The 27,135-nt window shown below is 46.5% G+C and overlaps 1 protein-coding gene and 1 long non-coding RNA gene across 2 annotated transcripts in view; one reads left to right on the top strand and one right to left on the bottom strand.

The window, feature by feature from the left end:
* The window catches only part of BRF1 (BRF1 general transcription factor IIIB subunit), a 276,895-nt gene extending 254,841 nt beyond the window's left edge, over positions 1–22,054 (bottom strand). Inside the window, exons 1-2 of the mRNA XM_084837074.1 lie at positions 21,660–22,054; positions 9,107–9,184 (exon numbers count right to left, since the gene is read on the bottom strand). Coding sequence (XP_084693200.1) covers positions 9,107–9,184; positions 21,660–21,852 — 271 coding nt within the window. The 5' untranslated portion in view covers positions 21,853–22,054. The remainder of the gene's footprint in view (positions 1–9,106; positions 9,185–21,659) is intronic.
* Positions 22,055–22,067: 13 nt separating this feature from the next.
* Positions 22,068–26,138, top strand: LOC146356955 (uncharacterized). Its single transcript, XR_014788147.1, has 3 exons — positions 22,068–22,496; positions 23,685–23,745; positions 24,639–26,138. It is a non-coding gene; the product is annotated as an uncharacterized LOC146356955 (long non-coding RNA).
* Positions 26,139–27,135: the final 997 nt, after the last annotated feature.

Raw genomic sequence — 27,135 nt, 5'->3', positions numbered from 1 at the left:
TATTCATTGCTGACTTGGCCAAAATATGGGAAATATATATATGTACAATGCCCCACCAACTCCCTTACGCACAGAAGCCAAAAGGATGTCCTCATCCACCCCAATACGTGCACATTAATACAAGCTGTTCTTTCAGCACCTGGGCGATCCACCAGCACACTGCTGCAAAGAAGTTTCTCAGAGACAGAGTGGCAGGGAGCCAGAGGAGGGCTTGCTACACAGATTAAAGGCTGCATTCCTTTCCACCGAGTGAAAGAGAATCCCACCATACACTGACAGTAAGGCGGTCCCAGATTAAAACACAAAAGAACGCCATTCTGTGAGGAGCCTGCTTCTTTATACAACAGTTTAGCAGGGCATTTTCCTTTCAAACACTGTATCTGGGACAAGGTTATTTTCTTTCTTTTTATTTCAGTGGGACTACACCAGCTTAAATCCAGTTTAATAGAGCTGTGGATCAGCCAGCCCCTGTCACCAAAAGACTGGGCAGTGGAGAAAACCAAGACACATGGTTCAAGGATTCCTTCTGGCAAGCTAGAAGCCTTTGATGAGAGTACTGAAAACGTTCTTAAAACAAGGGGCCCTTCTAACGTTATCCTAGCTGCATGGAAGCTGCTTTTTTGTGAGCGCCTGCATGGCTGGAGTAATGTTGAGATGATCAGATCATAGAATCAGCAGGCTGGGGGCTCACACAGCACTGGGGGCTCACACAGCACTAGGGTAATGTTTGATGGGGTTCCTAAAACCCTACGAAAGTTAACATTCCACAAGAACAGAATTCTATTGCACAGGAGAACCTCCCAGTGGATTGGGCCCTATGTCCCCAAATGGCCCCATCTGGTCCCCAAATGTCCTGAGCTGGCCCTGTGTCTATGCACTTATTCAATATACTTCATTTTGACAAAATATACAAGTGTTAGGTAGTCAACAGGAATAGAACAGAAGCTACAACTAGACTACTTTGTTTTTCTACAGCTATGAACATCTTAGATAAATCTTTACATCAGATTTTTGCTTTTGTTTTTAATACAACCAATTCAACACCACACATTCAAATACTGACCTTTTATTCAGAGACATTTTGAAAAAGTTATTGTTTATTATTACATTTATATCCTGCCTGCCTTCCTCTTGCAAGGAGCCCAAGGCAGCTTTCTCATGGTCCTCCACCTCTCCATTTTATCCTCACAACAACAAGCCTGTGAGGTAGATTAGCTGAGAGCCAGTGTCTGGCCCAAAGTCACCCAGTGAACTTCACTGGCCGAGTGGGGACTAGAATCTGGATCTCCTGAATCCCAGTCCAACACTCTAACCACTACACCACACTGGCTCTCAATACACTCGTTAACAACTTTGGTCTAGTTAAGTTATCATTGCTCAGAGTGGTTGATGACACACTTTCAAGGGAGCATCTTGACATTAGTTAAACTACCAGAAATACATGAAACACAAGTCTGGGAGAGAAAAATCAGGTTGCAAGCAACCTTATAGGACTTATTAGTACTGACTCATGAGAAAATCAACCCATTCTTATAAGCAGTTGAGAGTATCCATTGATAGGAATAGCAGGGTCAACTAAACTAAAGAAAGCTTAAAACGAAGAGCAAACATTAAGAGGAAATGAGAAGTAAACACAGGATATCATGAATTTTAAAACTAGCATTCATTTCCTGCAGTAGATTTGCCTTAAATAATGAATTCTAGAACACAGAATATTCAACATAATCCACCAAGTAGTGTGTGCGTACTCACACCCCATGTCAGACCATGATTGGCGCACAGCCTCTGGATCGGCCATGCCTGGTGTACATATAGGAGCTTGGCCTTCTGCCTTGCCAATACAGCTACTTGCTGCACTTCAGGCTCTGGCTTCTCAAGCTCAAAGCCATGGAACTGGAACGTTCTCCCTCCAAATCTACAGTAGAGCACAGGCACCCACAGCTCCAACGTGGCCTCGATGCTAATGTGCAAACCAGCCACGAGCTCAACAGCAATAAACAGACAGTAGCAATGCTTGGTAGGTTGAACCTGTCAGGCTTTTATTTATTATTACATGCATGTACTGCCATTCTTCCAACATAAGATCTTGTGGCAGTATACACAGGGATTCCTAAGTGGTCACCCGTCCAAGCACTAAATAGACCCACACCTGCTTAACTTGAACACGTGCCTCCAAACCATGCCTTTACATGATTTTATTTCACAACAACATTTTACACTTGGTGGGCTGGTTTTTGTCCTTTCCCTTAGGAGCACATGGCTTGTTATTGTAGGTGGCCTGTACAGACAGAATATAAGAAAATACAAGTTCTGGCACTACTTTTAACCTGGAAACATCACAAATAATTTTGGGGCTTTGGTTTGAGGATTCTGAATATTTGCAGTGGGCCTTCTGAATGTGAAAATAGCTTTGATCGGTTCCAGCTTCTTCCTCCTGATGAAGTGGACAAGGTGCTTTCATCTGTACGGCCGACCACCTGCTTACTTGATCCTTGCCCATCTTGGCTTATTATGGGCTGCAGAGAGAGACTGGGTGAGGGGATCAGGGCGGTGGTGAATGCCTCCCTTGAGGAGGGAGTGATGCCATCAGCCCTCAAGGAGGCAGTGATAAGACCACTCTTAAATAAGCCCTCTTTGGATCATCAAGTTTTGAACAACTTTCGCCCAGTCTCAAATCTGCCATTTTTGGGCAAGGTGACTGAGCGGGTGGTGGCGGTGCAGTTGAAGGCACACTTGGAAGAAACTGATTATCTAGACCCATTTCAGTCGGGCTTCAGGCTTGGGCATGGGACAGAAATGGCCTTGGTCGCCTTGGAAGATGATATGAGGAGGGCTCTGGATAGGGGCGAATGCTCCTTCCTTGTTCTCCTCGACCTCTCAGCGGCTTTTGATACCGTTGACCACAGTATCCTCCTGGACCGCCTGGAGGGGTTGGGCATTGGAGACACCGTATTGCGGTGGTTCTGGTCCTTCCTCTCCGGCAGGTACCAGAGGGTAGCACTGGGAGAGGAGGTTTCGGACCCGTGGCCACTTACTTGTGGGGTGCCACAGGGTTCCATCCTCTCCCCGATACTATTTAACATCTATGTGAAGCCGCTGGGGGCTATCATCAGGAGGTTTGGGGTGCAGTGTCATCAATATGCGGATGACACGCAGCTCTACCTCTCATTCAAATCTTCACCAAGGTGGGCTGTAGAATCCCTGTCCAAATGTCTGGAGACGGGGAGTGGCTGGATGGGGAGGAATAAGCTGAAGCTGAACTCTGACAAGACCGAGGTACTTTTGATGGGAGACAAGAGGAGGCTGGGGGATGTTGACCTGGTGTTGAATGGGGTACGGCTACCCTTGAAAGACCAGGTCCGCAGCCTGGGGGTCATTTTGGACTCCCAGCTGTCCATGGAGGCTCAGGTGTCAGCTGTGAGCCGGACAGCGCTGTATCAACGCCTTCTGATACGGCAGCTGCGCCCCTTCCGTCCCGACCATCTGCTCCCATCGGTAGTACATGCCCTGGTCTCCTCTCGTTTAGACTACTGTAATGCGCTCTACGTCGGGTTACCCTTGAAGACGGTTCGGAAACTGCAGCTGGTACAGAACACGGCGGCTCGCCTGATTAAAGGCAGCCGCCGGCGAGATCACATCACTCCAGTGCTGAAGGAGTTGCACTGGTTACCAGTTGTTTTCCGGGACAAATTCAAGGTGTTGGTTTTGACCTTTAAAACCCTATATGGTTCCGGCCCAGCCTATCTTAAGGAGCGCCTCCAGCAGCACCAGAAAGGCCACTTAACAAGATCAGCCTCGGATGGCCTTCACTCTGTCCCATCAGCCAAGACAGCTAGACTGGTGGGGACGAGGGAGAGGGCCTTTTCTGTGGTGGCCCCCACTCTGTGGAACTCCCTCCCTAGGGAACTCCGTCATGCCCCCTCTTTAATGAGCTTCTGTCGTGCATTAAAAACGTGGTTGTTCAGGCAGGCATTTGGGGTGGGTTAGGGTATTTTAGAAAATGTTTTTATTGTAGAATTTTATTGCTTTAAACTGTTTTATTGTATGTTGTACATCGCCCAGAGTGGCTGGGTGACCAGCCAGATGAGCGATTAATAAATTTAATAATAATAAAAACTTCTTGCATATTATTTTATTTTACTGCATTTATATTTGACCTGCCTTCATAGAATCATCCCCTTCATGGATCACTGCCTTGTTCTGGCGAAGGGGCTTGCGTAACTCAGTGAAGCCATAAGCTATGCCGTGCAGGGCCACCCAAGATGGACAGGTCATGGCAGAGAGTTCTGACAAAATGTGGTCCACTGGAGAAGGAAATGGCAACCCACTCCAGTATTCTTGCCAAGAAAACCCCATGGAACCTATCACAAGGCTAAAAGAGATGACGCTGGAAGATGAGCCCCACAGGTCGGAAGGTGTCCAATATACTACTGGGGAAGGGCAGAGGGTATTTCCAAGTAGCGCCAGAAAGAGGGAAGCGGCTAGGCCAAAGCCGAAAGGACACTCAGCTGTGGATGTGTCTGGTGGTGAAAAGAAAATCCGATGCTGTAAAGAACAATATTGTTTAGGAACATGGAATGTCAGAGCAATGAATCAAGGTAGGCTGGAGGTGGTCAAACATGAGATGGCAAGATTGAACATCGACATCTTGGGAATCAGCGAACTCAAATGGACAGGCATGGGCAAATTTAGTTCAGGTGACCATCATATCTACTACTGTGGGCAAGAATCCTGTAGAAGAAATGGAGTAGCACTCATAGTCAACAAAAGGGTGGGAAAAGCAGTACTGGGGTACAATCTTAAAAACGATAGAATGATCTCAGTATGAATCCAAGGCAAACCATTCAACATCACAGTAATTCAAGTCTATGCCCCAACCACTGAGGCCGAAGAAGCTGAGGTTGATCGGTTCTATGAAGACCTACAACACCTTCTAGAACTAACACCAAAAAAAGATGTCCTCTTCATCATAGGGGATTGGAATGCTAAAGTAGGAAGTCAAGAAATCACCGGGATAACAGGCAGGCATGGCCTTGGGGTACAAAATGAAGCAGGACAAAGGCTAATAGAGTTTTGCCAAGAGAACACGCTGATCATAGCAAACACTCTTTTCCAACAGCACAAGAGGCGACTCTACACATGGACATCACCAGATGGTCAATATCGAAATCAGATGGATTATGTCCTTTGCAGCCAAAGATGGAGAAGCTCCATACAGTCAGTAAAAACAAGACCTGGAGCTGACTGTGGCTCAAATCATGAGCTTCTTGTTGCAAAATTTCGGCTTAAATGGAAGAACATAGGGAAAACCACTCAACCATTCAGGTATGACCTAAATCATATCCCTTATGAATATACAGTGGAGGTGAGGAATAGATTTCAGGGATGAGACCTGATAGACAGAGTGCCTGAGGAACTATGGACGGAGGTCCGTAACACTGTTCAGGAGGCAGCAACTCAATCCATCCCAAAGAAAAAGAAATGCAAGAAAGCCAAGTGGCTCTCTGATGAGGCTTTACAAGTAGCTGAGGAAAGAAGGGAAGCGAAAAGCAAGGGAGAAAGGGGAAGATACACCCAACTGAATGCAGAGTTCCAGAGAATAGCAAGGAGAGACAAGAAGGCCTTCTTAAATGAACAATGCAAAGAAATCGAGGAAAACAACAGAATGGGAAAGACTAGAGATCTCTTCAAGAAAATTAGAGATCTCAAGGGAACGTTTTCTGCAAAGACGAGCATGATAAAGGACAATGAAGGCAGGGACCTAACAGAAGCAGATGAGATTAAGAAGAGGTGGCAAGAATACACAGAAGAACGATACAGGAAAGATCTGAATGTCCCTGATAGCCATGATAGTGCGGTCACTGAACTTGAGCCGGACATCCTCGAGAGTGAAGTCAAGTGGGCCTTAGGAAGCATTACTAACAACAAAGCTAGCGGAGATGACAGTCTTCCAGCTGAGCTATTTAAAATCCTAAAAGATGATGCTGTTAAAGTGCTGCATTCAATATGCCAACAAATTTGGAACACTCAACAATGGCCGCAAGACTGGAAAAGGTCAGTTTACATTCCAATTCCAAAGAAAGGCAACGCCAAAGAGTGTTCAAACTACCGCACAATTGCGCTCATTTCACATGCTAGCATGGTGATGCTCAAAATCCTACAAGCTAGGCTTCAGCAGTATGTGAACCGAGAACTACCGGAAGTACAAGCGGGGTTTCGAAGAGGCAGAGGAACTAGAGATCAAATCGCCAACATTCGCTTGTACAAGCAAGATTATTCCAGAAAAACGTCTCTTTCTGCTTCATTGACTACGCTAAAGCCTTTGATTGTGTGGATCACAACAAACTGTGGCAAATTCTTAAAGTGATGGGAGTACCAGACCACCTTACCTGTCTCCTGAGAAACCAGTACAAGGGTCAAGAAGCAACAATAAGACCCAGACATGAAACAACTGAGTGGTTCAAAATTGGGAAAGGAGTACGACAAGGCTGCATATTGTCACCCTGCTTATTTAACTTATATGCAGAGTACATCATGAGAAACGCTGGGTTGGATGAATCACAGGTCGGAATTAAGATTGCTGGGAGAATTATCAACAACCTCCGATATGCAGACGATACCACCCTAATGGCAGAAAGCAAAGAGGATCTCAAGAGCCTCTTGTTGAGGGTGAAAGACGAGAGTGCAAAAGCTGGTTTGAAACCCAACATTAAAAAAACTAAGATCATGGCATCTGGCCCCATCACTTCCTGGCATATAGAAGGGGAAGAAATGGAAGCAGTGACAGATTTTACTTTCTTGGGCTCCAAGATCACCGCAGACGGTGACTGTAGCCATGAAATTAAAAGACCCTTGCTCCTTGGGAGGAAAGCTATGGCAAACCTAGACAGCATAGTAAGAAGCAGAGACATCACCTTGCCGACAAAGGTCCGTCTAATCAAAGCTATGGTTTTCCCAGTAGTAATGTATGGCTGTGAGAGCTGGACTATAAGGAAGGCTGAGCGCCGAAGAATTGATGCTTTCGAACTGTGGTGTTGCAGAAGACTCTTACGAGTCCCCTGGACTGCGAGGAGGTCAAATCAGTCCATCCTAAAGGAAATCAACCCTGACTGCTCATTGGAAGGACAGATACTGAAGCTGAAGCTCAAATATTTTGGCCACCTAATGCGAAGAGAAAACTCTCTGGAAAAGACCCTGATGCTGGGAAAGACTGAAGGCAAAAGGAGAAGGGGATGGCAGAGGATGAGATGGCTAGATAGCATCACCGATGCAATGAATATGAACTTGAGCACACTCCGGGAGAGAGCGCAGGACAGGAAGGCCTGGCGTGCTGTGGTCCACGGGGTCACGAAGAGTCGGACACGACTGAACGACTGAACAACATAGAATCATAGAATAGTAGTACTTGAAGAGTGCTATCATATCTCCCCTCAGTCTTCTCTTCTCAAGGCTAAACATGCCCAGTTCTTTCAGTCTCTCTTCATAGGGCTTTGTTTCCAGTCCCCTGATCAGCTCTGTTGCCCTCCTCTGAACCTTTTCCAGTTTGTCTGCATCCTTCCTACAGTATGGTGCCCAGAACTGGACACAGTACTCCAGATGAGGCCTAACCAGTGCTGAGTTGAGGGGAACTAGTACTTCACATGATCTGGAAGCTATACTTCTATTAATGCAGCCCAAAAGAGCATTGGCCTTTTTTGCAGCCACATCACATTGTTGGCTCATATTCTGCTTGTGATCTACCACAATTCCAAGATCTTTCTCGCTTGCAGTATTGTTGAGCCAAGTATCCCCCATCTTGTAACTGTGCATTTGGTTTCTTTTTCCTAGGTGCAGAACTCAGCATTTATCTCTATTAAATTTCATTCTGTTGTTTTCAGCCCAACGCTCCAGCCTATCCAGATCACTTTGAATTCTGTTTCTGTCTTCCAGGGTATTAGCTATCCTGCCCAATTTTGTGTCATGTGCAAGTCTGATAAGCATTTCCTGCATCTCTTCATCCAAGTCATTAATAAAAGTGTTGAAGAGCACTGGGCCCAGGACTGAGCCCCGCAGTACCCCGCTTTTTACCTCTCCCCAGTTTGTCTGCATCCTTCTTAAAGTGTGGTGACCAGAAATGGACACTTCCATCATGGAACTCAACAAGGCATATATGAAGTTCTCAAGTAGTCTCCAATCCAGGCACTGACTAAATTCACACTTGCTTAGCTTCAGCAAAGTAGCTGCATCATATGGGGTAGGCAAACTGGTGCCTGGTTTTGGACTACAACTACCATCATCCCTTTGCATAGGCCCCAGCCATAAAAGGGAGAGGAGGAGGATCATGTAAGCCGCCTTGGGTTCCTTGCAAGAGGAAAAAAGGCGGGATATAAATGCAATAAATAAATAAATAATTGTGATCTGGAGGGCACCAGGTTGCCTATCCCAGTCTGCCCTGGGTTTACTGAGTATAGCTGCTCTCCATCAACATGCTAGAGAACTAGTGGGACTCAATGACTGTATTGCAGAACTTAGAATTCAAGAGACCCAGATTCAAATGCCAGCCCTCAGAGGATGGTCATAACAAATTTACTCTCGGCCTCAGGACACAAACGGGCATGCTAAGGGGAGATCTATGATCAGATCTCCTGCTTTTAAGACATTTAATAGCAGCCACTGGGGGGGCGGGGGGTGTCCAACTCCAAACAGAAGTGTGACATTTTCCTGATGATAATGCCCTCTCCCTGTAATTAGTATTTGCCCCTGACTAGGGCATTTCAAAACCAATTAAGGATGCAATCCTATGCATGTTTAGACAGAAAAAAGTCCTACAACTCCCAACATTCCCCAGCCAGCAGTAGCTGGGGAATGCTGGTGGTCGTAGGACTTTTTTCTGTCTAACCATGCATAGGATTGCACCTTAAATTTATTTTAACAGAACTCACCATATAGATGGAGTTTCAGAAACTAATAAAATAGTTGTCTACCAAAAGTGTATGTTCCTTTCTGAAACATCCCCCAAAATCAGTAACAGGTAAACTACAGACCAATGACAGCTTTAGGGGAGAGCTATTTAGCAGGACAGTCCTATCCTTACTTTTCATGTTTTAAATCAATTATAATGCGTTACCATTTTGCAGAGTCTGTGCCCGCGATTCCTTTCCCAAGTTGACATGAAATCCTCCAACCGTTTGTGTTTTTCCTGCCGCTACAAGGAAGAAAAAAAAGAAAAAGCTTGTCAAATACAACAGATTAATGGAAGCATAGCAATAAACATTGCAATGGCTCCCTCTTAGTAAGTGTTTCAGCCTAACAAACTTCAGTGGTGCTAGACACAGAGGCTCCTCTTACACTGATTAACTCTCCATTAACACTCACCACGGAGCTCCAGCTCTCTCTTTCAGCAGCTCTACCTGTCTCTCGCACACACAGAGAGCAACAGGGCCTCAATCTCTTATACATAAATGAGCAAACAAGTGCATATATGAAGTGTGTGTGTATATATATTACACAGCGTGTGCACACACGCGCATCTGCAATGATTTTTACAGACACGTATTGGGTTTTCAAAAGGTAGCTACTGGGGAGGTGTCTCTAACCATGTGTTCAGCACTTCTATGCCATTATTTTCCCTCCCCCCCATCCCCTTGTTGCTTCTGCCTTCATCCGCGCCACTGATCAGACCAAGTCCATCTAATCCAGCGTCCTCTTTCCCACAGTGATCAGCTTGATGCCTCTGGGAAGCCTACAAGCAGCACAGGAGGGCAATAGACCTTCCACAGCAACTGGCATTCAGTAGCATCCTATCTCTCAACATGGGAGGTTCCATTTAGCTATCACAGCTGCAGCCACTGAGAACACATATCCTCCAATCCTCTTTTAAGGCCATCAAAACCAGTGGCCACCACCATCACATCTCATGGCAGTGAATCCCTTAAGTTAAGTATGCACTGTGTGAAGAAGGACCTTTTATCTTAACATGCAAGATCCACAAAACTGCCCTGCTAGCCTTAAACCAATGCCAATATCTCGTTAGCATAGCAATTAAGGGCATGAGCTGGTAGTCCTCTGTTCAGATGAGAGCCATGAGCTCTCTGGGTAAGCAACCAGCTGTCAGCTTCCTCCCCCATCTGTAACATGGGGATACCTACTGCCACTGCACCACATGTTGGCAATGTGGTGCCCACGGGCTGGCAATGAGGTACCCACGGGCTGGCAATGTGGTGCCCACTGGTTGGCAATGTGGTGCCCACGGGAGCACTAGCACCCACCAAGACCCCTGACCACCACGTACCTGCCTCACCCCCTCTGCACCTACCTTGCACCCCACCCCCACCCTGCGTGCACACACCTTTCCCAGCCCTTGCCCGCTGCTTTCATCACTTCAGCAACCACAAAGCCCTAACCAGGAAGAAGGACATCAACAGTTCAGGAGACTTCTTCTGATCTGCCAACTTTCTGCTTCTTGGTTAGAGCTTCCTGGTTGCTGAGATGATCGCAGAGGTAGACAGCAGAAGTGGGGCGGGGGGGGAGAATCTTGAGAGTGTGGACGGAGGAGCAAGGAAAGCAAGGTAAGTGGAAATCCAGGCAAGAAAATATGCCTGCATCCCCCAGAAAGGTCACATCTGTCTGCAGTCCCGAAAAGGCTGCCTACAGGGGCACTAGACTGTCTTGCAAGATTAATTTTATTTTTTGACTAAATCCATATCCCACCCTTCCCTCTAAGGAGCTCTGGTTGGAATACATGGGGTTATCCTAGTTTGGCCCCAAGTGGAGATGGGGCCCCAAGGGTAGAACCCAATGTTAGTCCTACTTAGAGTAGACCCACTGAAATGAATGGGGCTTCAGTTAGTTATGGCTAACCTGTGTCCCATTCATTTCAATGGGTCTACTCTAAGTAGGGCTAACATTGAATACCATCCAACGTTTCCCCAGTTCAAGTCCAGCATTCTAATCAAACACCAGCCTGGATCTTGTTTTAAGAATTAGAGATAATATTAAATGCTTTATAGTGCTTTTTTCAGAAGCATCATACATCCCAAGTGTTACACAAAAGAACTACTACTGCTCTGTCCCGTCTGCCAGTGCAGAGGCAATTACAGCAGCAATCAGGGTGCATCCAGTCAACTGGATGCACAGATACTCATCCACAGACAACCGAGTATTAAAATTGCAATGCTGCATTTAAGCATCAAGAAGCTGGTAGCTTAAAGCCTGACTGATGCTGGTCAAACATAATTAACTAGCAAAGAAGATGGACAAGAAGACTGCAAAGTACCGAGACTCAAACCCTGCCAATACTCACATATGACATGACTTAAGGCCAAATAGACAGCCAGAATAAGTAGGGCTTGTAGAAAGCTAAGCAGGGTCAGCCCTGGTTATTACTTGGATGGAAGACCGCCTGAAAATCAGGCTTCCTGCATTGAGCAGGGAGTTGGACTCAATGGTCTTGTAGGCCCCTTCTAACCCCGTGATTCTATTCTATTCTAAATATGAATTGCTCTGCAAGCCAGACTCTTCATGAATGCCCAATTTAGCCACACAAGAAGAGGTTGTACTTTCTCCCATAAGAACATAAGAAGGGCTGTGCTGGATCAGACCAAATGCCTATCTAATCCAGCATTCTGTTCCCCCAGTGGTCGACCAGCTGCCTATGAGAAACGCACCATCAGGACATGAATGCAACAGCACCGTCCCGCCCATGTTCCCTAACAACTGGTATTCAGAGGCATACTGACTCTGGTCCTGGAGGCAGGATATAGTTATCAAATTCATAGCCTCCATGGATATGAACCCCCTTTTAAAACCATCCAAGTTGGCAGCCATCACTACATCTTGTGGTAGCAAATTCCATTGTTTGACTATGGGCTGTGTGAAGAAATACTTCCTTTTATCTGCCCTTAATCTTCCAGCACTGGGCTTCACTGGATGACCATTTCACTTGTTGCCAAAAACTAACCAATGCTGGTGCCAGCGTAACTCTGGGGGAAGCATTCCACAGCCAAGCAAGCAACTGCTACTGCATATCCTCTGTTCATTTGAAAGGTATCCGAGCACAAGACTCACTGGTTGAGATCCTAAGCCGAGAGCTCAGAAACGAAAGCCAGTTACAACACAACGCTAAGCATCTATAGGATGGCTCCTTGAGCACTGCCCATGAAAATTAAATATGCTACACAAATGGGTCTTTCAGACATGTTGCTTCAAGGTCAACTCATAGACTGCAACTGGGACAACCTAAAGCAGAACTTCATGGGTGAAATATTAAATGTTTTTCACTCCTGTATATAAATCACTCCAAGAGTCATCATGCCTAGCCAGAGGAAAGGAGAGAAAGAAAAAAAAAAACAGAAACACATTCTGATTTCTATGCCACTTGCAATCACACAAATGGTGTCAACTGAGACCTTCAACAACTTTTTCCTTTGAAAAGTATCTGCATATTAAATTTCAGACATCTGCCATTTGACAAAAGAACAATTACAGCTAAAGAGTAATTTATTTATCAGAACCATTGAGCCAAGGAAGTTGATGAAGTGGAAGTAACCATGGTAGGAATGTTCTTTTTTTTTTTTTTAAGAGAAAAATAATATTTTAACACTGTACCTTTCTAAAGAGAGACCTGTCATACAGTAAACAGAAAAAGGCTACAATATTTGGTTCTTTACCCACTTATAATACAACCCGTCAAGAATGCAAAATGTGTCCAACCAACTGTGAGATAACCATGGATTACACTAGCTACTCCAATACATGGCACCAAATGCAAATGACGTTTTAATGTTTCAGCCTGAAATTAAAGCCAATGGCTAAAAGGTCGCTTGCTGTTCAGAGATTCTACCTTTCTGTCAACCCCATTTTACAGAATTGTGGCCAGATATGAACACTCTCTAGCACTGACAAGTTGTCAAGCCCATTCTTATCAAGATGAAAAGGAAAATCAAGCACGGGAGGAGGAAGGCAGAGCACTGGGGCAGCCACCTCAGTGATTGTGAGAGGAGGGCCAGCCCGCAGCAGTAGACCCTGCCACCAGGGCAATCCCAACAAAGGGGAAAGGGCAAAAAAGCGCTTACAAAAGGGCAAGACAGCACACCAACAGCCTGTGGGGAAGGAGAGGAACAAGACAACAATAATGAGGGGAAAGGGATAGAGAAAGAAGAAAAGGTGGATGCCCTGCAGGAGGAGGACAACCTTTGGGACTCCCTGATCAACAAGGTGGGTGCCCTATGGGACAAGGCATAAGGCCTGGAGTATGCCCTGCAGGATGCCTTACATAACGCCTCTCTGGAGGAGATGGGTGCCCTGCAAGAGAAGGTGGATGCAATGCAGAATGCCCTGCAGGGTTTCTGAGGAATGCCCTACTGCAGAAGATGACTGATGCCACTGGAGGAGGTGCATACTTCCTCCAGTGGGCTGAAAATGGACATCTTGTGTTCCTCCACAGGAGGTGGACATCCTGTCCTATGCCTGGGGGATACTTGCGGGAAGTCTCACTGAAGGAAGTGGGTGCCTTGCAGGAGAAGGTGGATGCCCTGAAGAAGAAGGTAGATACTCTACATGAAAAGCTAGATGCCCTGCAGAATGTCCCACTGAAGGCAATAAGTGCCCTGCAGGAGAAGGTGGTTGCCCTGAGGGATGCCTTGCAGGAGAAGGTGGCTACTCTACAGGAAAAACTGAATGCCCTGCAGGATGTCCCAGTGAAGGAGGTGGGTGCCATGCAAGAGAGGGTGGATGCCCAGCAGAAGAAGGTGGATGCCTTCAGTGCCACTGGCAGAAAGGTGGGATATAAAGAAAGAAAAATTAATGCAGGTCCAGCCACAAACTGCAGACTCCATCATTTTTATAATGCCAAAGTATCCTCTGCAGCATTTCAAGCAAGCCTTTGTTGCCATCATGAAGGCAGTATGTATAGGAACAGGTTGCCAGAAGAGAATTAATCCTGAAGCATGATACAAGGCTGACACCTGGAGGAAGCCATGAGACACACAATGGGAAAATCACTCCAACATTGTAGATTCTCGATAGCAAAATTCTTCCTTTCTGTAATAGCATCTATTCTACATGGTCCCAACACCTGCACAATCAACAGGACACCTTCAACAGTCAACAGTGACTGTAATATGACTATGGACAGATAAAATAAGTAAGGGCAGCTAAAGTGCACAATACGATTATAGGCAGGTGATATGCTGAGGGTAACCAAATCTTCCTGTCTCAAGACCACCCACAGTTTGGAAAGCTCTCATTTCACTAATGACTAGAAACATGAGGAGGAGCTTTGGAAGTCTGTATACTACACTTACTCTTCTGCAAAAGACCAGAAATAAGAGTCTCCAGCAAGGCCATCCTCACATTTGCTTTCAGAAGATTACCAATAAGAAACCTCAGAAAAACAAGCTTGCACTAAAATCTACACTGGAATTCAGTATTAACAGGTATCAAGACAAAATGGGAAAAACCTACATACAGAAAACACACATGCCAGTCCATCACAGTCTTCTAATATGACACGTGCACTGTATATACCACTCCCAGATATATATGGCATCATCAAAAAGAGTGTTTCTGTAAGAAGCAATAGCCGACCTGCTATTTTCTGTGAGCTAATGCAATAAAGACAATCAGCCAAGTTTATCCAACATAAACACTTCACACTTTTAATACTCTTATCAGGGAACGACCCAGTCAAAAGGAGGCTGATATTGTTCTGTTCACCTAAGAAGCACACTCATCTGAAAAAAATGCTTGGACGTCTGCAGGCAGCGATATTAGCTGCGGGGGTGAAGCAACACTTTTTGTATCTTTATTTAACTTATTACATGTATATGCTACCTTTCTGCCAAAGCACTCAAGGCAGTTTATATTTTGTGTAAGCTGTTACCAATCTAAGATCTAATACAAAACAAATGGTAAGAGAGGAAAATAAGCCAATTCAGGTACCAACTCTTTCATAAGCTTACATGATGAAGTGATATAATGACTACATAGAACAGCGACTGCATATCATAATGAAAACCAGCATTTAAAGTCAATTCTGAATTCTGTCTCCCACAGTATATAAATTACAGCATGATTTATGAGTGAGGTTTAGAGTCTCAAGACATAAAGCTCTGTAAAATCTTACCAAACTTTTAAGAAATACACCCAAGGCAAGTGCTTCCACCTTCAGCACGGTTTTTGGATCATTGTTAAAACTGACATTACTAGCGCTTAGGGAAGAGGTGGGCAACTTGTGGCCCTCCAGAAGTTTGAGCCTACAACTCCCATCAGTCCTAGCCACCATAGCCAATGATGAGGGAAGATGGGAGTTGCAGGCCAAAATATCTAGAGGGCCCCAGTTTCCCACTCCGGCTTACAGGGTATGTGTTCATTTTAACTTGCTCAACTTCACCCCAACAGGAGGAAAAGACTGAGTTTTTCTAGAAGCTAGAATAGTTTGGCAGCAGCAACCATGCAAGAGGCCAAACAAGCACAGAGCAACACTTCTATATGACCAGAGGGAAGGCGGGTAGAAGCCATGGAAAGAGGTAGGAGTGCAGATTTAACATTTGTTCCTTTGCCCTCTCCACCCCGCCCCCCAATACTGCTGGAAAGCTGTCCTAAGTCTGCTGTTGATTTCAGGACATTTAGACTGTCCCCATGTTCAAGCTTTTCTCAGCAACTGCAAACCACTGCAGGATAAGAGAGCCCTCTGAGCCTTCCCCTTCTCTGCCAACTAGGAACTGGCACCAACTTATCTTGACACAGAGAGTGATGTCAAGAGTTTCAGGGGGAACCTTTACCCTCTCAGCCTTGGTGTCCTGTAGGTATGAATGAACATGGGACAGTCTCTAGAGCAGCCATCCTCAACCTGGAGTCCGCCAGATGTTTCTGCCCATCAGCCCCATTCAGCACAGCAAGAGATGATGGGAGCCTCAGTACAAACCATCTGGAGGGTGCCAGGCCAGGGAAGGCTGGTCTAGAGAAAAATAATTACTATAAACTGTAGCACAGAGGAGATCATAAGCCAATGAAGAAGGTTTCAGGGGTGGAGGTATAATTTAAGATTACACTCTTAAAGCAGCAACCTCCTTATCCTACCTTGTATACAGGAAGTGACTTCTATTTCCAGCTAAACCGATGAGGGCTGGCAAGATATAATCTGAAAAGCCCTAGCATACATACAAGCCTATGAGGACTGATTTAGCCTAAAATTGCCCGTGGACACTGGAACTCAGAATCAAAGGTTTCCCAGCTTCTACTAAGCAGTCAGCCTCATGGCCATAAGTGGGTGTGACACCCACTTCTGACAAAATGTTCTCTCATTTGCAAATATCAGATATAGAGCAGGCCCTTCCTTGTCATGGGACCCACAGTCTGAAATTCCCTCATTCTGCAGCTATCACCATCCTTTCTAAATGCTTTCCAAACTCAGAGATAACATGGATTCAGTGACAGGAGAGACTGGTGAAGGGAGACTGGAAGAAGGAGATTCAACCTATTGGTCGAGAGGAGGGCAGGAGACAGGTGAGGCCCATTTTCAAACAGAGTTCAGAATCTGCTTAACAGGCTATTATACCAGGGAGTTTTCCTGTTCCAGGCCAGATTCCTTGAGAATCCAGGGCCGGCAGTGATGGGAGATAAGCATATATCAGTAAATTGGATTCTTGCCCTACTACAAAACTTTCCAAGCCATTTGTAAGTGAAAGTTCTAGTCCTTTTGCTCAGGAATCAGAATAATCTGTGAATGTATTAAAAATAAGTGAAGGGAAAAAATGCGAAGAAAATATAATTTGTGACGAAGAGAAAAAGGCGTAGGTATAAAACCAATTTGAGATAAAAAGGTAACACCTGGAATGGAAAAGAAATATTTAATTATGGAACCTAGACCTATCCCCCTTTGCAATGTATTTAGGATGCAATCCTATGCATGTTTAGACAGAAAAAAAGCTAACAATTTACAAAACATCTTGCATTCCTGCCAGGAGAATGCTGGGAGTTCTAAGACTTTTTTTTTTTTATAAACATGGATAGGATTGCACGCTAAATGCATTATTTGAATCAGCCCTGATATATTTCCAGTAATTTTCCTGCTACTCTCCTGATGAGCGAGGCATGTTCCCAAGATATTTTTGACTACTGGAAGGAAAAAAAGCACATTAAATGCTTCGTTCTTTTCCCCATTCAGAACATCTTTAACTGGGGAGATGTGTCAGCTTTCAGATTTGTGGCTACTCTAACTTGCTTCAACTAAGTTATGTTAGCTTAATGTTATTTTATTTATTTATTACATTTCTATACCTCCCAATAGCCAAAGCTCTCTGGGCGGTTTACAATGTTAGTGCACATAATTTTTCTGATGTTCCCATTTCTGGTAATTCTGAGACCATCTTCCTGTGTTATGCCCTGCAGGATGCTCTGCAGAAGGTGGGACCCTGGAGGGGGACTGGAGCTCTAACTTACAAATGGCTAGAAAAGTTGTGTAGTAGGTGGAGAATCCAATTTATGGGAGTATGCTTATCTGCCATCACTGCTGGCTTTAGATTCTCTAGGAACCTGGCTTGGAAAAGGAAGACCATGCCTGGTATAACAGCCTGGTAAGCAGATTCTGAACTGGGTATGAAGCTGGGAAGACGGGTCTCACCCATATCCTCGTCTCTCCACAAATATCATGTGAAAGGTGATTCCTCAGCTTCAGCTACCTTTTCCATTAGTCTCCACCCTCTCTCTCTCCTATCTGTTCTGTAATGAGGTGCCACTTCCCACCCTCCAAACAATTGTGAACGAACTACACCAGTAACATGATGTTCTACAGAATGCTAGAGGAAAAGTAGCTTCAAAAGGGGGCAAAATGGGGTGGAGATATGGGGGGAAGGAACATAACTTTTCCCTTTTCTGCAACTTAATTTTATTATTGCATTTATATCTCACTTTTCCTCCAAGGAGATCACAGCAGCATGCCTGGTCCCCACATTTTATCCTCACAGCAATCCTGTATGATAGGTTAGGCTGAGAGATGGTGACAGGCCCAAGGTCACCCAGTGAGCTTCATGGCTAAGTGGAGGTTTGAACTTGGTACTTCCCAGCTACAATTGCCAATGCCCTAATTGCCTTGATGTGTTGCAGCGGCACAGATCATAAGTGCCCCTGCATCTGAATCTCCTTACTTTATGTACTCAAGAACCTCCAAGTGAGAGTAAATGGGATATTATATTTGCCTTAAGAAGCATCCACAATTAGATAGAAATGCTCACAACTGCCATGGACTATGGCCCAAATCAAAGAATATGTTTCTCTTTCCACAAAACTAGTTTCCGAAGTTCTCAGTCGTACAGTTGCATAGATGTGTAATATGTTCAGAGCAGCTAGAGAAAGTGCTCAACCTCACAGGAATTGTTGCCGACCATATCTGTGATTGCACAATCACTTGCTGTATTTGTCCAAACAAGTTGGAGAAAAACTAATCGTATGAACCAACCCTACATGGATAGGCCAAAGCTGTAGCTTATTTCAGTTCTCTCCCCAGCTGATATCCTAGACTAGATTCATTCTTTCACTATCCATTACAAAACTAGCACGCAGCATTGACCGTGAGGAAGGCTGGACTGGGCAGAAGCCAAAGGAGTGGCAGGACAATTGGAGTGACTGTGGAAGATGCTCACTTTCTCTGTACTGCAGAGCACACAACAATTCCAAGATTCTTTATAAACAGGTAACAGAACAGAGGTAGAGCACACAACCACCTTTGCGATTCCCCCTCCCTGCCTTCACTTTGTCTTCTTCCCTCCAGTCCATGTCTCCCCCACCCTTCTAATCTAGCCAGTTATTGACACTTTTCATCTACACTGCTGACCTCTACCAAATCCCCCCCTGCCAAAATTCTGCCCAGTCTGTTACCTCACTCACTCCCTATCTGATCTCACAACATCCCAGCCTCCTTCCCACCAAAACCCACCTCACCTTGTTTCCCCCAGTACCAAGCTCTGCATCCTCACATCTAAGCTATCACCCCCTATGTCACTCACAAGCCTTCCCTCCTTGCTTCCCGTGTCCACACTACACACTCAAGGCCCCCTTCTATTGGTCTCTGCTCTGTCAAGATGATCAATAAAGCCAGGACAACTCAGTAACTGCACACTATTCCCTCCAGGAACCACGAAGACCCAGTGAATCTGATGCACTTCAGCTCTTCTACTATATGACAGCATTATCATTTCACTTCATACCAATTGCAGCTCCTTGGCACTCTCAGCTCCCCTCAGCTAAACCCCAACACCACCCTGCCACAACTTGCCCCCTATTCCAGCCCTTGGCATGGCCACTACATGCTGTTCCAATTCCTGGCTGCCCCCACCAGGAGCCAAGCCATCTTTTGCTTCTGGCACAGTCTCCCTCGATCAATTCTCAAAGGATCCTTCCTCCCACATCACTCCAGGCTGCTGGCATTTGTCACCTCAGGCCAAGTACAGTGATTGGGGTGGGGGGAGCTTGTATCAGATGTTGATCTGCAAAGAGGAGAAATGTCACCGGAGAGCAACCAAAGAGCTGAAGCTGGCTCACCAATGCAGAGCGCCTGGACTTGGCCTGGGGAGGTGTGGGATTAAATCCCTGCTCAGCCATGAAGCTTACTGAGTGAACTTCACCCAGTCACCATTTATCAGCCTAGCCTACCTCACAGAGTCACTGTGAGGATAAAAGGGGTGGGGGACACCATTAGCCACCCTGAGCTTCCTAGAGGAAAATGTAACAAAATAAATAAAACATATTACATGACTGTCTGACCCTGAGGCAGCCCTGTCATTTAGGGGCTGCCCACATGCAGCCCTGTGAGGCCAACCCAGAAGCTGCCAACTCCAAAGTCACGTTTCACATTTTGGCACTACCATCCCACTCAGCCACTTCTCTCATGGCAACACCTGACACACACGCACACCCCTCAGGCCCATTCGCTACCTCCTTTCCTTTGCCCCTTTAGAAAGGGAAGCCTAAACACTCTGCCCCAAAGCCAGCAGACCTCCCCAACTCTTGGCATTACCACTGCACCATCCACTCCAGACTGGCTCGCTAACCTTCATCTCCTGCCATGCCAGCCTTAGCGTCATCCCAAATCAAGGTACTGCCCACCCATATTTCCTAGCATACCAGCCCTTGTCTCTTAGCCTGGTCACAGCCACCTGAGACAAGCAGTCCTTCCACAGTCTAAACACCCTCCCACCATCCAGCATACACACCAATTATCCAACCTTTGGCATCACCATCCCATCCATGCCCTGCAGTTGCCGCTCCTCAACTCCCTGCCTACTGCCTTTTGTATTCATTCTGAGACTTGAATCCTTTTACACATTGTAAACCAGTGACTCCTTCCCATCACTTGGACCCTCCTTTTGAGTCAGCCGCTGTCTATAAACTGTATACATATAGCAAATAAGTAAATCCACAACAGACTCATCTGTAGAGACAGGCAGTAGCTGAGTGGTAGAACACATGCGTTGAACGGAAAGGTCTCAAGTTCAGTCCCATGGCATCTCAGGCTTTAAAAATACAGGACTTGTTTAATGAGAAGTGCTATATAACTATTGCTAACAACAACAACAATGACGGGATCAGGACGCAAGTGATGGGAAAAACCTCTACCTGAGATCCTGGGAGTTATTTATTTGTTGTTATAGTTGTTATTTATTACATTTCTATACCACCTAATAGCCGAAGCTCTACTGAACTCATACTGGACCAGTTAAACTCAAACTGGACCAGGTGGGCTAACAATAATAATAATAATAAGAGTGATAGATAATAAATACACATGACATGTAATAATAATATTAGGGGGATCGGGAAGTGACATGAAAGATCTCTGCCCGCGATCCTGGGAGTTATTTATTGTTGTTATAGTTGTTATTTATTACATTTCTATACCACCTAATAGCCGAAGCTCTACTGAACTCATACTGGACCAGTTAAACTCATACTGGACCAGGTGGACTAACAATAATAATAATAATAAGAGTGATAGATAATAAATACACATGACACGTAATAGTAATATTAGGGCGATCGGGAAGTGACATGAAAGATCTCTGCCCGAGATCCTGGAAGTTATTTATTTGTTATTATAGTTGTTATTTATTACATTTCTATACCACCTAATAGCCGAAGCTCTATTGAACTCATACTGGACCAGTTAAACTCATACTGGACCAGGTGGGCTAACAATAACAATAATAATAATAATAATAATAATAATAAGAGTGATAGATAATAAATACACATGACACGTAATAATAATATTAGGGGGATCGGGAAGCGACATGAAAGATCTCTGCCCGAGATCCTGGGAAGCTTCTCCCACTTAGACTCATAATGGGCAAACAGGTGGGCAAACAGGCTGACCTCCCAGGCTAACTGACCTTTCCATAACGAGGAGCTTTTAATTCCGCTCCTTCTCCCAATTCCGTTGTCTTGTTTTGCTGCATTTCTACCGATTTCCGCTGTTGTACCGCTTGAACAGCACGTAACTATAAACCGGCTCTAAGACCGTGCGGCGCGCAGAAACGGGGATGGAGGGGGGAAATCTCTGCCCCGCTCGCGCGGAGGTCCCGCCACCCGCCGCTGGCCCCTCAAAGCCCCTCGACCACCGCCACCAAGGTCACCGCCAGCCGCCCCGCCCGCGCCCCTTCTTTCTCCCCGCTCCCGCCACGCACCGTCGAGGGAGACGAACTGGCCGACCGCCGAGGAGCCGCCGCCGCTGTTCTCCACGAACTGCACCTCCGAGACGATGATGTTGTCCTCCAGCACCGAGCCGCAGCCCGTGCACACGGCGTCGCCCCGGGCCGAGTCCACCTCGATCTCGGAGCCGCCGCACGCGGCGCACACCCGCCCGCCGCCGCCCGGCATCCCGGCGGGGCAGGCCGGCGGCCTGAGCCCGCTCCCCACAAGGCGCACGCCCCGGCTCGCCTCAGGCCGGGCCGGCGGCGGCCCCCAGCCGCCTCACCCCGCCCGCGAGCGACCCGGCCACGCGCGGCCGCGCTCCCCCGCACAGGCCTCAGGCAAGCCCAGCGCCGGCGGCCGCTCTCCGCGAGAGCGAGGAGGAGCCTCGGCCCGCGAGCGCCGCCCCTTCTCGCGAGGCCTGCTTGGCCGCGCCGCGCCGCGCCTGCCGCCGCCTGCAGGCCGCGGTCGCTGGGGAGCGCCGGATTTACCTCAGGCTCAGCCCGCCCGCCCGCCTGCCCGCCTGCCCGCCTCTCCGTTTCGCGGGAACCTCCCGCTTCAGAGGCAGGCAGTGCCCCTCCCCAAGGGCCGCGCCATCGCGCCGCCTTCAGGGCCTGGCTGTTGGAGGGCTCCCCAGAGAGGCATCTGGAGGCGATGGCCTTCTCTCTGTCCCATCAGCCAGGACAGCTAGACCGGTGGGGACGAGGGAGAGGGCCTTTTCTGTGGTGGCCCCCACTCTGTGGCACTCCCTCCCTAGGGAACTCCGCCATGCCCCCTCTTCAGTGAGCTTCCGTCGTGCATTCAGAACGTGGTTGTTCAGGCAGGCATTTGGGGTGGGTTAGGGTATTTTAGAAAATGTTTTTACGGTAGAATTTTATTGTTTTAAACTGTTTTATTGTACGTTGTGCATCGCCCGGAGTGGCTGGGTGACCAGCCAGATGGGCGATTAATAAATTTAATAATAAAAAATAGATTAAAAAGGCTGCTGCGGGGAAAAGGATTGTTGTTGGGGTAGAAATACGGGCCTTGGTTTTGATCTGCAGCGGGGCTGATCAGAGGGATTACCTCACAATTCAGCCCTCCCCCGGACTGGTGACCTCCAGATGTGTTGGACTTCGACTCCCATCAGCCCCAGCCAGCACGGCTAATGGTCAGGAATTTTGGGAGTCGTAGTCCAAAACATCAGGAGGGCAGCAGGTTGGGGAAGGGGGCCTTACATTGGCTAAAGGGATCCATTCTGTGATAGCCCCTGAGCATGTGAAGAGTTTTAACTTTCCCTCAGCCACTCGGTAAATGCCGCTGGGGGAGAGAGAGAGGATTAAGAAATGTATGGCAGCAGCCTTGCGTATTGCACGCTTTACAGTCCTCCCATTGAAACCAGTGGGGCTTGCTTCTGAGTAAACATAAATAAGATTTAGGGCGCAATCCTATGCAGGTTTAGACAGAAAAAGGTGGTTTAGGATAAGTCAGGTTATGTCTAGGTGGGGGTGGGAGGAGATCAAGCGTGCTTCCAGACAAGGGTCTGCTCATTCCCGGAACTGTACAGAAGGTCCAGACGACAACAGCTTCAGCTCCTAACCCTCCTGTGTTTTCCCACCACTTCTGCTGTCTTTTTTTACCATGGAAAATCTAAGATATGCTCCTTTCCTGCCACCTCTGAAGAAGACCAACCCCAGCGAAGGAGAAAGGCAGGAAAGCCCTTGGAAAAGAGCAAGATAAGGCACCAACAGCCTTTGGGGAAGGAGAGGAGCAAGACAACAATGATGCGGTGGGGGTGGGGGAGAAAGAGCAGGAGGTGGGCGCTGTGGACAGGGCATAAGGCCTGGAGTATGCCCTGCGGGATGCCTTACATAACACCCCTCTGGAGGAGATGGGTGCCCTGCAAGAGAAGGTGGATGCAATGCAGAATGCCCTGCAGGGTTTCTGAGGATTGCCCCACTGCAGAAGATGACTGATGCCACTGGAGGAGGTGCATGCTTCCTCCAGTGGGCTGAAAGTGGACATCTTGTGTTCCTCCACAGGAGAAGGTGGACATCCTGTGCGATGCCTGGGGAATACTTGCGGGAAGTCCCACTGACGGAGGTGGGTGCCTTACAGGAGAAGGTAGATCCCCTTCAGGATGTCCCACCAAAGGAGGTGGGTGTCCTGCAGGAAAAGGTGCTGGCAGAAAGCTGGGACAGAAAGAAAAATCAATGCAGGTCCAGCCAAAAACTGCAGAATCCAGGATTTTCATAATGCCAAAGTATCCTCTGCAGCATTTCCAGCAAGCCTTTGTTGCCATCATGATCTGTTAAGGAAGAAAAGATGGAATGGCTGTGCAGGGTCTTTGGATTTTTAGTGCGGGGACCCATCCGTCTGGAAGAACCTCAAGTCTTGCAGGATCAGTGTTAAGAGTTGCTAAAAGCAGATGACTCAGCAGTCATAAAAATGCCTCAGGGTTTATACTAACAACAACACAAATCAGTCCTAAAGTGCTTTCAGCCAATTATACTCATTTGTGGCACACAGTCTAGTATTTTCCTAATTGCAAATTGTGAATCTTTCCCCAAGCACCCTTTAAATTGTTTTATGTGTTCCATGTTTCTAGAAGAGTACTTAAGAATTTAAACAGGCTCTTGTACACATCCAATGTATGCCATGTTGTTGTTGTTGTTCAGTCGTGTCCGACTCTTCGTGACCCCATGGACCACAGCACGCCAGGCCTTCGTGTCCTCCGCTCTCTCCCAGAGTGTGCTCAGGTTCATAATGTATGCCATACCATTCTCCTAATGAAACCCTTTGCCGTTTAGATATTCAAGCAAAGGATAAACACTCCCCAGTCCAGCAAGATTGTGTATATTTAACAAGATACACACACGCATGCATGCATGCATCCACATAGATCTGCTTATCTGAGCCCCACTCAACTTTGGCCCTCCTACCTCCATAAATTCTCACGGATTTATTTTATTTTATTTTTTTGCACACTTTTCCAGAGGGTGGGGAATCTGCATCCATCAATGAGTGGACAACAGAGCAGGCAACGTGGCAAACACAAGCTGAGTGGATTATACAGGATCCTCACATCCCTACTCACAAGTAACTTTACTTTTGGAATAGTGGAACAGTAACAAGGAACTTGTCTGATTTCCTTCATCAGGACTTTTTCATTTTATCTCACGTGTGAAAAACTGAAATCAGAGGATAACAACTAAAATGTATATAGCCTTGTTTCCTAATCATTTGTTATTGTTTATGTGTGAGAGAAAGAGGGAGAGTTTGCAGTTATATCTCTCTGGGCACGCAAGGGAACATCAAGGCTGGAGTCAGTAATAGGTGAGAAAAGTGCCAACAGCATCTTTGTTGCCATGGCAACCAATAGTTTCAGTTTTTCTCTTCTCACTTGATTCCTTCCCTCCCCAGTTCCTGTTTGACAAAAGAGTTAAAAAGTAAAGACAAGCCACTGCTTTGATTGGTAAAAAGGGAAAAGTAACCATCCCCACCTTCAAACTTTCCACAAAGTCTTTTTGCAGCCCCTTGGAGAGGGGAAATTGAGGCAAATTGCAGACTAACCAGTTCAAAAGCTATCCTTTGACCAAAAGAAGTAGTGCACCAGGAACAAGACAGTTTAGCTGGCTTTTTTTTTTAAAGAGGCAGCCATGTTTTCCCCTCGCAGTGCACCTCTGAATGTGCCATGCTGCAGTTTGAGAAAACTAACAGTGGCAGCAAGCATGGCTGAGCTTCCAGATCTCTGTAGGTTTCTCAAATCTACCCACAAATTCTCCACCGAACCTCAAAAGTGATGAATGTGGGGGGCCAGCTTTGCATTCCTGATAATTTGGATAAGAAAGCGAAAGGCCTTCTTTGCCCTGCCCATCCTGTTTCCAAGCAGATTCAGGCCTCCAACCCCACCAAACCAATTTGGCAGGCTGGTGGGGAGCGGGGCAGTTCTACTGGGAAACCCGCACATGAGGTGGATTCTCCTTGCACACCTGTTTCCAAGCAGATTCAGGGCTCCCACCACCACTATGCCAAACGTGTTTGGTGGGGGTGGGCAACTGTGGTATGAGATTAACCAAGCAATCCTATATTTTGCTACTCAGAAACAAGTCCCATTGAGTTCAGCGGAGCTCACTCCCAATCCTCTAAACCATTTGTTTTAAAAAAAAATTCCCCTGAAACATTTGGATTTTGAAACATTAGGATTGTAGCCTAAATTAAAAAGAGGTTCAAGGAAATCAGCAGTTTTGGGAAAGCAGTAATGCCTGAAGGACAGGTGCAGACTGTCCCCATTTGGAGATAAAATGGAGTGATAAATTGTACAGGAAACATTTTTACTATTTTATTAATTAATAATTAATATTGTGTTTTATTGTTGTACATTCCAGTATGAAATGCATTTTTAAAGTTCCATTGATTAAAAAGGATTTTCCTTTCATTTACAGTGCAATCATATATGTGTCTACTGAGAAGTAAACATGAGAATATTAGGTGCTGGCCCTGCCTTTGATCATACAGGGCTTTGAGCACATAAGGAAGAACCCTCCATGTTAGTCCCCTACACCATATATCTGACATTTAATAAACAGAAAACCTATGTCATGTATTGACAACTAATTCTGGAGTCTGTAGAACTGTCTTGATTTAGGTATTCAAGATTCATTGGTTGTCTCTAGGGATGTCCAAGGAATCCTTCTGGGGAGTGGAGCTCAGTGAACTTTCGCTGGTCCGACATCTGCCAGCTGGCCTGACTCTGCCTGCAGTGAGTTGGGCCAGCTGTCAGATTTTCTGCCACCGCACGCACCCCTCCCGCTCTTCCTGCTCATGTCTGCACTGGCAAGGAGAGCACAAGGGGTGTGCGTGCACTGTCGCCACAGCATGTGCGCTCCTCACACTCTCCTTGCCACTGTCAGCATTGGCAAGGAGCGCGCAAGGGGAGGGATGACTCCCCACTGTTGCCACGCCATGAGCACCCTTCGAACTGTCCTTGCCAGTGTCAGCATTGGCAAGGAGCGCGCGAGGGGTGCGTGCAGCAGTGGCGGTAAAAACTTTTCCCTCTGTGAAACTGCGGTTCCACAAAGTACCACTGTAATTTGCACAAATTATGCATTGCAGTTCCACAAAGGGAAAGTTCCCAGATTTGGGGAACAAACCCCCAGGTTTAGACAACTAAAGTGGATGACCGCAGAATTCTGCTCATGGTGAAGAGGAACCCTTTCACAACATCTAGCCAGGTCAAGAACGCTCTTGAGGTAGGCATGTCATTGTCAGCATCTACAGTCAAGAGACGGCTTTATGAATGTAAATACAGAGGCTTCGCAACAAGGTGCAAACCACTAGTAACGCTCAAGCACAGACAGGCCAGATTAGCCTTTGCCAGCAAACACCTAAAAAAGACTGCCCAGTTCTGGAATAAGATTCTTTGGACTGATGAAACCAAGATTAATTTGTACCAGAATGATGGGAAGAGAAAAGTATGGAGAAGGAAAGGAA

This window comes from Heloderma suspectum, chromosome 1, assembly GCF_057233095.1.
Source record: "Heloderma suspectum isolate Gila_16-S chromosome 1, 16-S_ref, whole genome shotgun sequence".
Taxonomy (NCBI): Eukaryota; Metazoa; Chordata; class Lepidosauria; order Squamata; family Helodermatidae; genus Heloderma; species Heloderma suspectum.
This window is presented reverse-complemented; position numbering and strand designations above follow the sequence as displayed.